Raw genomic sequence first — 13,433 nt, 5'->3', positions numbered from 1 at the left:
CCCTTGCCTTCTATAAGTATTGCAGAAGTGAAGCTGATAATTTTGTCTATGAGGTATGCTTTTTTAATTTTATAGAATTTATGTTTGAAAAAAATTTTTTGAAACTTTTAATGTTTAAACAACTATAAAATTACAAAAAGTTCCAAAGTGCTATACATATAACTTTTCCAAAATACTGGAGAGTACACTGCAAGCCTTGTGCCCCATCATTCCCAGATAGTTCGGTGTATATGTGCTACAAACAAGAACATTCTCCTACCAAACCAAAACACAGCCATCCAAATTAGGAAATTAACATCGATACACGGCTACCATCCAATTCTCAGACTCCATGCAAGCTTTGCCTGTTCCTTATTTACAAATATATATATATATATAAATAAAATGTGTATTTTATATATATGAGTACACACACACATATGTGCAAACAAACCAATTCAAAATCAGTTTTTAGTTATAATGTCACTCTGGTATTTTTAAATCTGAAATAGTCTTTCAGTTTTTTTTTCCTGACTTCTGTGATTGAGTGTCTTTCATTAGTAGTGCTTTACTGTAGCTCAGGTTTTATATATATTTATAATTTAAGGGGAGCTTTTAAAAAAAATATGTCTAAATAAGGTGTAATGTTTTGACACCTTTGAATGTGTGTGCTATGTATGGGTCTTTAGGCATTCAGAGAAGGGGAAGGCTGTAGAGTTTCTGAACCTTTGTTTTCTGAGGGAAATCATCAAATAAAAACAACGATACCTAAGGAATAAAATCATGTATAATGGATACACTATTTTCTAGTTTTCAAGCATACATACTTTAGTAGTTTCAGAGTATTATTCATGCATTTACTTGGGAACACTTTTCTTTAAATTATTCCTTAATATTTTTTTCTACAGAGATTTCAAAAAATCTCATTGATGATAGTGAAATACAATCCTATTTATGAACCAAATAAAATTGGACTCAATAAAATATTCTCTTTTGAGAAAACATACTAGAAACATTTATATAGTTAAAGTTATTCATTTGACAAATTTTGATACTTTAAAACTGACAGGGTCTTTTTCTTGGCACTCTTTCAGAGAATGCTATTTATTTTGATGTGTTACTTTACATAAAATGCCAAATAATCTGCCTTCATAGGAAAATAAAAATGGGCCATGAATATATTGGAAATATATACAGTTGGAATTTTAGAAATAATATTTTTCTAGATTCGATGCCTTTTCTTTTTCACTCAGAAGGGTTAATGATCCAAAAGAAGTTATTACCAATACTACTTCAAATATAGATCTCTACTCTAAATTCTTTCTTCCAACAACTTTTAAGAGTTTGTTATCCATGAAATTCGTTCAGTTTCCCCCTTTGGATTTGTTCATCAGGGTTTACACTCTCTTCTGGTATTGCCCCAGTAATTTTATTGAGACATGCCTGAAATATTCCTCTTAGTCAGTGTGTTATGGCAGCATATTGAGGGATCATGCTTCATGAGCCTTGTATACTCAGTAATCAGGACAAATACAAACATTAAGATGAGCTTAATCTGTGTTTACTTTTTTCATATTATCTTATATTTTCAAAGTTATCACAGAGTTACATAAAATCATATTTTAGCTCTTGTTAAAACAAAGTCATAGCTATAAAATATTATAATTAACAGTCCATATTTAAATAAGGTATTAAAAAATTCTTCTCATAAATATGAAAAATATTTTTATTTAAAGGTAAAACCCACCACTATTACTAACCATTTATATAAGGTCTGGCACAAATAATGCCCCCTTTTTTATTACAAAATCTTTTATTACAAAAAGGTAAGCATGTAACTCTGTAAGATAACTATGTCACACTCAAGCACACCATATGACCTTTTAGGCGAAGTGTTCAAATTATTGTCCATCTCATGGGAGACAATCATGTACCCTACACTCAAGCAGGACTTACTTCTGCCACACCCTTTCTGTTGTTACATTACTTCCATGGAAATGGTTCCTAAAGTTCATTTTAAAATAATATAGTTATCCCTTTCTTTTTATTTTGACATATATTATGTTTCTTGCTTAAATGCATCACATTTTAATGACAAAAGAAAAGAAATGTTATACCACTTTTGGATTTTCATTAGTTGAAAATATTGATTTAATTTGAAATTACTTCTCTTGTCTTCCCTTAGCTATTATGTATATCTTGAGAGAGAAAGAGAGAAAGTTTAAAATTCAAGTCTCAGCTGTCTGCCATCAAGCAAACCCCAATTATTTATCTTTGTCTCCTTCTATCTGATGCTCACCAAGGACTCATCTAATTATAGTATTTGTTATCTCATATAATTTTCTATGGGGAAAAAATATCAACTTACAAAAGTTCCAGGGTGTATGGCAGATATTTCCTATTTGAACCACCATAGTAGCATTCTTGTTTATTTATTGAGTTGAGTGCTCACAATGGCTCAGGCACTGCTTTAGGCTCTGGAGATTTATCAGTGACATAAAAGAAAAAGACAACCATCTCCTTAAAGGAACTTAGATTCTCCTGAGAGGATCATCTCCAAGTAAACAGAGTCAAAATAATTCAGAGAACCATGAATGCTATGAAAGAAATCAATTGTAAGACAGATGGTGTAAAGGCTAAGAGGGGACAATCTTATATGATGTGAAGAGGAAAAGCCTTTGAGGCAGCAACATCTGAAGAAGTGTCCAACCTTTTAACATCTCTGGGCCACCCTGGAAGAAGAAGAGTTGTCTTGGGCCATGCATTAAATACACAAACACTAATGAAAACTGTGAGCAAAAAAAAAAAAAAAAAAGGTTTTAAGTAAATTTATGATTTTGTGTTGAGCTACATTCATAGTCATCCTGGGCCATGGGTTGGGCATTCCTGGAAGTATAAGGAAGATCTAGCCATGCAATGATTTGTGGTATGAGAATTCTAGACAGAGAATTCACTAGTGTAAAAGCATCAAAATGAGGAGAAGCTCATTTCTGACTTGCCCTCAAAAAAATACTGTAATTGAGAGAAAAATTCTGCTATGAAAAAAGTTCTATTTTGAAATCTAAAGGTTTTTCTTTTGGGTTATCTGGTTTCTTCAGATGTTCAAAGTCATCAGTTATTATTCATAATCAAGATGGACAATTTCAATGATTTTAAAGCAAATGTGCATATGAAAAATTTAGTTTTCTTTCTCATTGATAAAACTAGAGGAATGATCATAAAGACAGTGTAAGATTTTATAATACTTCTATTTAATAACTGAAAGAATTGTTCTAGAATCTACACATATCGAAATGTCTCTATCAGTTTACTTAAGGGATACACATTTGAATGGGTAGCATATCATAATTCTTTCACATTTTTACCTTTTGCACAGATTGTCAGGCATACAGATTTTAAAACAGAAGGTAGAAAGAAGAGAAAGTCACTGAGAACCCACTGAAGACTTGGCATCTTATTTGTATCCCTAAGGAAATCATGAGCTACTGTTTCTTGCAGTAATTAATATAAAACTAAATTGTTTTTCCTAAAACTCCGTTTTTAAAAACTTTCATTGGAAGTGGAAAGTAAAGAGGAGTAGAAAGGTCTCACACATCTCTCAGCTACAGGTCCAGATTGGTGGCCATAAAGTACTATGTATAATACATATTGAAAACATAGTTTATTTTTATTTAAGATACAGTTCTCCATATTTTGTATGGTTTTTGGTTCTGGTTTTTTAGATTTTGTCTGTAGGTTAAAAAATTAACATAATAGATTGAAAATAACTTTGAAAATGTTTTTAAATATAAAAACTGTAACATCTATACAAGTTATACATGCCTAACTATCTACCAAGTATTATTTCTACACATCTTTTTAAAAAGATTTTATTTTTTTATTTTTAGAGAGAAGGGAAGGGAGGGAGAAAGAGAGGGAAAGAAACATTGATGTGAACAAATAATGATCAGTTGCCTCTGGACACCCCCAACTGGGGACTTGGCCCACCACCCAGGCATGTGCTCTGACCAGGAGTCAAACCAGTGACCTTCTGCTTTGCAGGACAATGCCCAACCCAATGAGTCACATTAGTTAGGGCCATTTCTGCACATCTTTATGATGTCTTTTAGGCCCAAAATAATTGAATGTATATTATTTTACTTATTTTAATTGTTTAATACTAGACCGCAGTCTCAAAGCCTGCAGAATACCCATGCACCAGTTATGAGCATTATTACTCATTACTCTGATCTGTTCTCACAGCTACCTCATATAAAGCCCATAAATGCAATATGTGGTCAGGCTTTAATTTATATTTAAAATTAATTTTTTAAAATATATATTTAAAAACGCCACAACCCATGTTAGATTTATTTTGTATTTCCCATCAAAACCATTTTTTGAGTGCGGAAGGAAATGGATTCTCCTCCATGCACTCAATATTTTCTCCTTGATCTAAACGTATATTTTGGTGACAACTGCTTTTTCACCATGGTTCAGTTTCGGCTTGGCCATGCTTTTATTTTACTTTAAATGTAACATTTAAAGCACTGTGCGTGGAAATAATGACACAAGCTGCATTTACAGGAGATTAATACTGAACCAATAAAAGGCTCCATTTTTCTCCTATCTCTGTTTATGCCCCCAACCTGGAAGAGTGTCTTTTATTAGGCCTGTGCATAATGCTTTGGATTAGAGAATGGCTAGTTAAAGCCCAGGGTATCCAGACATAGGGATATTTCCTCTTTTTCATGTTCTCTCCTTGTCTTCTACGTATGGAGGAATGAATATGTGTTTTATCTTTATGCATATATTTAAATGAAATCCATATCATTATTGAAAGTTTTGTATTGAACTGACAATTTTAAATATAATGGCATATATAAAATGTACATGAAGGTATTTTGTCAAAAAATCAATGAAATTCAGTCTAGTTTGCTTAGGGAAAATATTTAAAAAGTAAAAAATAAAACTGGATTTGGTTCAGCAGAGGAAAATTTTCTAAGTCTTGCTGATTTTTGAAAAATTAATCATTGTACTCAATATTTTTCTGCAATACTGTAGGAAGGTAATAACAGCACCAGGGTACATTCAGTACTTTAATTGTAACATATACAAGCCATATTAATTTGTTGGAGTAAAAAACTCCATTTTGAATAATTTCTGACTTTCAAAAATATCTTTTTATACAACACAAAATTCTATTATTAGATATGAGTAGATCAAGGCAGGGTAAAAGAAAGAGCATTATATTAAACTAAACATTACATAAAGTTTTAGGTATTAGTTTTTACATAAAATACCCTGCTTTTACATAAACCTAATGAAAAGGAACAGTTTGAAAGAATGTATAAATATAAATTTTCTCCAAACTGCTGTAGGGGATCTAAAAAAATTGTAATCACTTTAATGTGATATTTTTATATAGTCTTGATTTAAAAACTGAAAACTATCATAATCCATAATTAACCTGGAAAACAAGCATCTTATTGGGTTGAATCCTTTGAAACTGTTGATTATTTTTGAGCTTAAAAATATCAATTTTTTTAATGCAGAATTTCCTGGTGTGGAAGTTCAACTATAACACAAACCTTAAATGAACTCTTCCTACCTTATCATTATATGATTTTATAAGGCTGGATACATTCTTACTTAATATGAATCTCTTATACTGTATTTTTTAGTGTCTGAAAAAAATACAGAAAAATTCACTCAAAATGGCAAAGCATAGCCAAAAATAAAATAGTCATTTTTTTCCTTATAATAAAAAAAATCAGTTCAAAATTTAGAAAATGTACAGTCACTTACTTTGGTAGCGTTTTCAAGTGATTTTCTCTTAACTCCAAGATCCGCAATTTGACAAGTCTGTAGAAATAAATTTTAAAGGTTGCTTCTTAATTGTTTCTATAAAACAATATTATTATAGTACAGTCAATAATCACTATATTGTCTAAATAACTATGTCCAAGATTATACACCATGGACACAGATTTTAAAGAATTACACAAATTGTGAAGAGAGTCATATCAACAGTAGACAATGACAAATATCATTTGTCAAATTAAATTTGGTAAATCATTTGTAAAATCAAAGTTTCCTAAAAATAAATATTTTTCAAATATATCATTGAGTTCAGTCTTCTGCATTTCATGTTTTATAAAAATATATTCACTATTGTTTAATTGTATACTGTCAACAGATTATAGAATATCTACTAAATTCCAAGTGCTCTTATATTCACTTGAACATAGCAATACTTTCCCTCAAAAGACTATAAATGAACTTGTAAAGCAAATAATATAGCATAGTGGTTAAGAGCTTGGGCTTTAGGGTCAGACAGATCTGGATAAAATCATGACTGTCATATTCTATCTCCATTACACTGGGCAAATTAATTAACTCCTCTTAACTTAAGCTTCTTCATCTATAATGAGTATGTGATAATAGCACCACAATGTATAGGTTTTGAATATTAAATATGTCACATATGTAAGCATAGTGCCTGGGACATCATAAGTTTTAATTTGTGCTATATATTACTATTGTCAATAATTGGAGAGTGGAAAAAGTGGTCTAATATACCACATTTCATTGACTTGAAGATGAATATCTTAACATTTCTAAAGTGGCTCTGTGTTAAAAATCATCTATCTGATGATAGTACTGGGGATGGGGAAATCCTGTGAAGAGGTTAAAGATGCTCATGGCTTCTGGTGCTGTATAACATTTGTGATTAGGAATGCATTTCACACCTAACAACTTGTTAAAAGTCTGTAGTCTGAGACACTCTTGTTACTAATGTCTATTACTGAACTTTAAAATGTATTAAGTTGAGGCTACCTTAGAACACATATTAATTGGATTCTCTGAATTCTTAGTGTATGGAGAGTAATTCACAATTTAAACTATTTCACCTACAACTGCTCTTATTTACTGTGTTTTTGGATATTTATTTAGGTGTCTTGTTTGTTATGACTCCTATCAAGTTTCTCATTTAATTTTAATCTTAGAACTCTTAATATGTATGTAAAATAAAGTGATTCATTTCTTCAGTATATGGGATATACTGCTAGTAGAAATTTTTTTAAACACTTAATGTCTCAAAGCTTCTCAACATTGTACTGGGGTGATGGTATTTTCTGACTTATTTTGGCTTTTAGGAGCACCAAGTCTCAGGTTTTGAAAGGGATTTTCTGCATTCTTTTGACAAACTATGCAGCTGAAGGTTAAAAATATTTTTATATTGCAAGAGCAAATAGAACATATTTTGGTTGCACAAAATTAAGTTCTAATTTCAAGTGGTTTTGGTTTTGATATTGTTTACTATTTGCCAAATCTCTTCCCTCATGTTAGGATTGCTACAAGAGAACTGACATAAATTCAAGACAAAAAGTGTACCTTCAGGTGACAGTTAATCATTTTCTTTTTACTTTTAAAGATTTTATTTATTTATTTTTAGAGAGGAGGGAGGGGAGAGAAAGAGAGGGAGAGAAAATTCAATGTGAGAGAAAAACATCTATCGGTGGTCTCTCGTACGTGAACTGACTGTGGATCGAACCAGCAACCCAGGCATGTGCCCTGACCAGGAATCAACAGGCAACCCTTTGCTTTACAGAACAGTGCCCAATCAACTGAGCCACACCTGTCAGGGCCAAACACTTTCTAATTTGATAAACCAAAAGCACATTTGTCGTGTTGTGGTTACTGCCAGAAGGGCAATATTAATTTAGATGAATGAATGGTGAAGTGCTAATTCATTTAGAAACTAGGTAAATGCTCTTTTGAAGTTCTGTGAATTTTAAAAATTGTCTCCATATATGGTGTTGTAATATCATCTGTAAAAGTAAGGGAATTTGGGATATATTGATACACTCTCCATATGCATATGGGGGCTGCTATGTGTCTGCACTAGCTTCTGCTAACAGATAGGTGTCAAGTTATACTCAGTCTATTATTTCAACATTTTCAAAGATAATCACTTCAAAAAATCAGTTGATAATATACATAAATTGTCTTAACTTTTAAGATATATATTTTGATATTTGTAATAGTCAAGACTTGAAAACAACCTGTCTCCATCAACAGATTAATGGACAAATAAAATGTAAATATATATATAATGAAATACTATTCAGCCATAAAAAATAGGAACATACTGTCATTTGTGACAATACGGATGGACCCTGAGGGTATTATGCTAAGTAAAATAATCTGGACAGAGAAATATGGTATGACCTCACTTACATGTGGAATCCAATAAAACCAAAATACCACAAGAAAACAAAACAAACAAAAAAAGCCCAACTCATGGAAAAGGAGGTTAGATTTGTAATCACCAGAGGTGGAGAGTGGAAGGTAGGGGAATTGGATGATGATGGTTGATAGGTACAAACTTCCAGTTGTAAAATAAGTACTGGGGTGTAATGTTCACTATGATGACTACTTAACGTTGTTGTGTGGTATATTTTAAAGTTACTAAGAGAGTCAATCCTAAAAGCTCATATCATAACAAAAAAGCTTTTTAGGTAACTATGATGTTATGATTATTAACTTAAAATTGTGGTAACCATTTCACAAGATATTTAAGTCAAGTGACTATGCCATACACCTTAAACTTAGAGCAGAATGTTAATTTATCTCAAGAAAACTGAAGGAAATAAACAGTTTATTTCAGAACACATGGAAAACAGTGTAAATATAAAGATGAAAATAAAAATTCCCCTAATATCATTCCCAAGGAACCAGTCTTTTATTTCATGCACATTGGGAACACAGTTTATATATTTTGTTATAATATTTTCCTAAACATAACTTACAGGAATTAAAAACATATTTCCCTATACATTATAAATCTCTATATACTTTCATGTGGATGTACCATAATATATGTAACCAGTCTACTAGGTGGATGTCTGTTTCACATTTTTCATACTGTAAATAATGAAAAATATCCTTGTCCATAAATCCTAGTGTGGTGTTTGATGATGATACAATATATTTCTAGAAATGAATTAGAGTAGTAGTGGTTTTAAATATTTTCAAACCTTTTAAATCACATTGCCCTGCACGAAATTCATATCATTCTGCAATTTCATCAGCAGTATGTGAGGCTGTCTTTTCTTCATTTTCTAGACACAGTTTCAGTAATATGCTAGAACTGAAGCCACTTTATTGTCATTTTAATTTGTATTATTTTTCCTATTTGGGGGGATAAACAGTTTTCATGCATTCATTGGCAACTTGTACTTTATTATGAACTTCTTATAGATGTCATTTGCCCATTTTTTTTCCTAATGAAATTTTTGTTTTGATACTCATTTGTTAGAATTCTATGTAGTTAAAGATATAATTTTTTTCCTACATGTGGTGGAAATATTTCCCCAGTTTATTGCTTTTCCTTATTAAATATTTTCTGATGTTATTTTATTTTAAAAGCATTGATGTACTCACATCTCTCCATTTATGATATTTTCTTTGTTTCTATGCAATAAAGTTATCTTCCAACTCAAGAGACATGATCACATGTACTTTTCCAGATGTTTTAATATTTTTAATATTTAACTCATTAAATTTATTTGATTATTAATGACCTAATTTTATTTTTTGCAGAATGTTTCATAAGTTAACACTCTCTCATTTACTGAATGATAATAAGGTTTTTCACAATGGTCACTTTTAAAGCTTCATTCACCTACTGGCTCTGGTAAAGTACTTACTTAATGTGAAATAAAATTGAATCATTTAAATTTCTTATTCTTACCTTCCAAAATTGGCTGGAAGAAACTCAAGAAAGGCGTCATTCAGGTAAAGCTGGGTCAGGTTTAGAAGCTGTGTGAAGCCATCAGGGAGTCTGGAAAGAAGTTAAAGTTTTAGTCTTTGCATCGATGTTGCCATAGAAACAGAACAAAAAAATATCTATCTCTAAGGGGAAAAAATAGAAGTGCAATGCATTTTTCAACTCTCCTTTGGTATTACGGTAATGGAGGAATTTATTGAGCATGTTGTTACAGCTTGAAAATTTTGCCTGCTATTAAAATAAATGGCATTCACCCACCTCCACGCTGGTCCACTACACTGAGATTTATGTCACTGCCAAAGTCAGCAACATCATTTACTGCTGCCCTAACCTATGCACACCAGCAAGACTTTTTTGATTGGAAATTTCAAGCTGTATGCAATGTGCTTTTTTAATTTTAAGTGTAATACTCTTTCTCAATAGATATTCACATATATTGTCTCGCAAGGATACCTACTTATCCTTTCACTTAATCATTAAAATTTGTCTACAATTTGTTACAATGAAGACTAAAGCTACCCAATATGAAAAGGAAGAAGTATTTTGTCCCCTTAGCTGATAATTTCTTTAAAGCAGGTTCATCATGCATGTTTGTTATAATTCAAGTTGGTCCAATTCTCATTTACTGAAGATAAGCAAAAATATTGAAACACTAATAGACAGAATCCTAAAAGCTTTAAGAATCATTACAAGAATTGAGAAAATATTCTTTGAGGAAATTTTACCAGTCACATAAATAATTATTTGAAATATTTAAAACTTTTTCACCAAAAGACTTAATTCAAAGATTTTCCATGACATTCTTTTCCTAGAAGGGTGTGGAATTTTTTTTCTATAATTAAATTTCTATTTAAACATCTTAATGCCTTTATGGTCTTGACAAGATTATGCTCCTTTATAAACTTCTTTATAGTGTTCAAATTTGACTTCCCCTCAAGTTATGGCCTAGCTCCCTACCTGCATTTACTGATAACATAATTTAAAGAGCTACCTATCCACACTGCTTTTTACTGCTCCTCAAGCCATTGTTTTCTGGCACATGCCCCAACTCTATTACCGAAACTGCAGTCACCAAAACCTCCAATGACCTCTAGTCCCAATTCCACTAACTTTATTTTATTCTGCATCCTACACTGCCTAGCAACAATTAGTAGATTGCCATCACCAATTGCTCTTTCCTTCTTGGCTTCTAGTATATCACGTTTTCTGCTTCTCCTCCTATTCCTGGGACATTATATCTGAATTTTATTCCATGGTTTTCCTTCATCTGCCCTGTTTTTGTTATAAAATGTTAAATGTATACAAAAGAATATATATGTACCCACAATATAACTTAATAAACAGAACTGGTACTTTAAAACCCTATGGGTGCCCCTCGCCAACTATATTTTGTATTTGCCCTACAAATTCCTGAATGATCTTTAATACTCTGCCTTTTAAAAAGTTTTACTACATTACTTAAAATACTTTTAAAAAAGTTGTATGTTTTTGGATGTTATATAAATCAAATTATACTATGAACATTTTTGACACCTTTAAAAATTGACATTATTAGTGAAATTCATTCTTTTTGATGTAGTAGACTGATCATCATAGCATAGTATTCTACTGTATGAATATATCACAATTCATTTATTATTCACCTTCTAAAGAACATTACAGTTGTTTCTATTTTCTTGTTTGTTTTCTATAATAACATTACTTCTGTGAATATTTTGAACATATAGTTCTTTATACAAGAGATTAAGTTATATCTCTGGTTACATGAGATTAATGTCCCTTAGGAATAGCCCTCAACTAATGACTAGCCACAGTATAACTAGCTCAACTCCCTCACAGGTGTTTTGCAGTGTTTGCCAGAGTTTCCCATAGAGATTCAAGTCTAATGATCCATAGTAGTAAATAGCTTGGTAACAGTCCTCTACAAGCACTTCCTGAGACCATCTCATAAATATACTGCTTGAATTTTTTTTCTAAACATCTGCTTTTGGGGAAAACAGACTAAACACAATTAATGTTTTTATAATAATTTGTAGGAATTTTTTACACATTCTTAAGATCCCAATGGTATACTACCAGTATTTTTTTTTTTTTTTTGCTGCAAATATCTTATTCCAGTTTATATTTTGGAGTTGAATTGTTTGTATATAGTTTCATAAAGCGTTTTCATAAATTTGTTCTAAAAGAGACATAGGATTCATGAAAGTGGAAAAGAAGGAGAAAGGAGGCAGGGAAGAGTGTGGGTTTTTATAATGTAGAGGCAAGAATTCATGAGAGACGGGTGATCAGAGGAAGATGATTTCTAGAGAACATACTTTATGTAGGAGAGTATTAGGAGTTAAGATTGGAGAACTTCAGCAGGAGACAGGGCTTAGAGAGCATTAAATATTTGACTCAAAGGTTTGAATTTTATCCTGTAAGATTAAAAACATCTATGGGATATCATTGTATTTCTCTATATTTTCCTTTGTTGTAATACATTAGAGCTCATATCCTTATACGATGATAGTTTTTATGATAATGGTAGAAATGTTTAATATATTTCAATCCACATTTAAATACTATCTTCCTTTTATGTCGTTTTGATTACTCACTTACAAGAAGGAATCATTTATGACTTTTTAGAAAAGAAGATTAATGCATGTAAGTGAGACAAATGTTACAACCTTTGATGTAATAATTTACTTTAACATTGTAACCATTAATAAGTAAAAAGGGTTTAAAATACTAATTTTCTAGTTATAGGCCCAATTTAAATTATCCAGTTTCCCTTAGTCTACTATTCTGCATATATATGCACTAAATGGTATTACATTGTACTATTTCTTTGATCAAAAGTATATTTCTTAATTGCTGCTTCTCTGGCAAAATTTATGCTGCAAGAAAATCTGGCTTCTTACATACAACATGTCTTTGAAGGTTTAAGAGTTGACCACACCGCACAGACTTCAATTGCAAAATTGGACTGCAAATAAATTATATGAGAGACCAGAATACAAAGTAAAGTAGTTTTTTCAGCTTGGCTATAAACAAAGATGAGTTGACATTTTATATTGAACCATTCTTTTTGTAAATACAGAATTAAAGAATGTATTTATGTAGAATGTCTTATTTAACACCTTGCGTATTTTTTATTTCAGTTCAGTTCAACAAGAATTTATTGAATGGTTACTCCGCACTTATTCAAAATTAATGTCTTCTTTCTTACTTTCCCCATAGAATTCTATTAATAAATTTAGTAACATGCTTACAACAATTATTCTTTGTACAAGTGTGGAGAATTTTCTGTTCATGGGTAAGTTATAAATTCCTTGAAGACAAGGAATTTTATAATCTCCTCAATGATTTAGTTTTGTACATTGAAACATATTAATTGAAAAACACATTGCAAAGAAAATGGCCCCATTTGTTAATATCACCATTTCTAGAGGAATATTGAAGGAACAGCAGGAAAGATGATATTCCCCAGTAAAATAAATAAACTTGATGAAGATGACAGTCATGATTGTGTTTACTCTCCTCCAAGCTATTCAATAAAATCCAACATTTTACACTAAGTTAAGGAGCTCTCAATAACGAAATGATCTTACTATCTTAAAATGACTTGGCAGTTTTTCACATTTGACTGGCATACTAAAAATTCAAAGAATAGATGTATTATAGATGTAAATAATTCTCT

General features: G+C 31.1%; 1 protein-coding gene across 2 annotated transcripts in view; it reads right to left on the bottom strand.

Moving 5' to 3' along the window:
• Positions 1-13,433, bottom strand: part of LRRC7 (leucine rich repeat containing 7) — a 389,615-nt gene that overhangs the window by 227,395 nt on the left and 148,787 nt on the right. For both annotated transcript variants that reach the window (XM_054574559.1, XM_054574567.1), the window contains exons 5-6: positions 9,719-9,808; positions 5,767-5,823 (exon numbers count right to left, since the gene is read on the bottom strand). In XM_054574559.1, the coding sequence (XP_054430534.1) occupies positions 5,767-5,823; positions 9,719-9,808 (147 nt within the window). The remainder of the gene's footprint in view (positions 1-5,766; positions 5,824-9,718; positions 9,809-13,433) is intronic.

Source organism: Pteronotus mesoamericanus, unplaced genomic scaffold (genome assembly GCF_021234165.1).
Source record: "Pteronotus mesoamericanus isolate MK-2021 breed Mesoamerican mustached bat unplaced genomic scaffold, CSHL_Meso_final contig_105, whole genome shotgun sequence".
In the NCBI taxonomy this organism is placed as follows: Eukaryota; Metazoa; Chordata; class Mammalia; order Chiroptera; family Mormoopidae; genus Pteronotus; species Pteronotus mesoamericanus.
The sequence above is the reverse complement of the archived record's forward strand: the minus strand, read 5'-3'. Positions and strand labels throughout refer to the sequence as shown.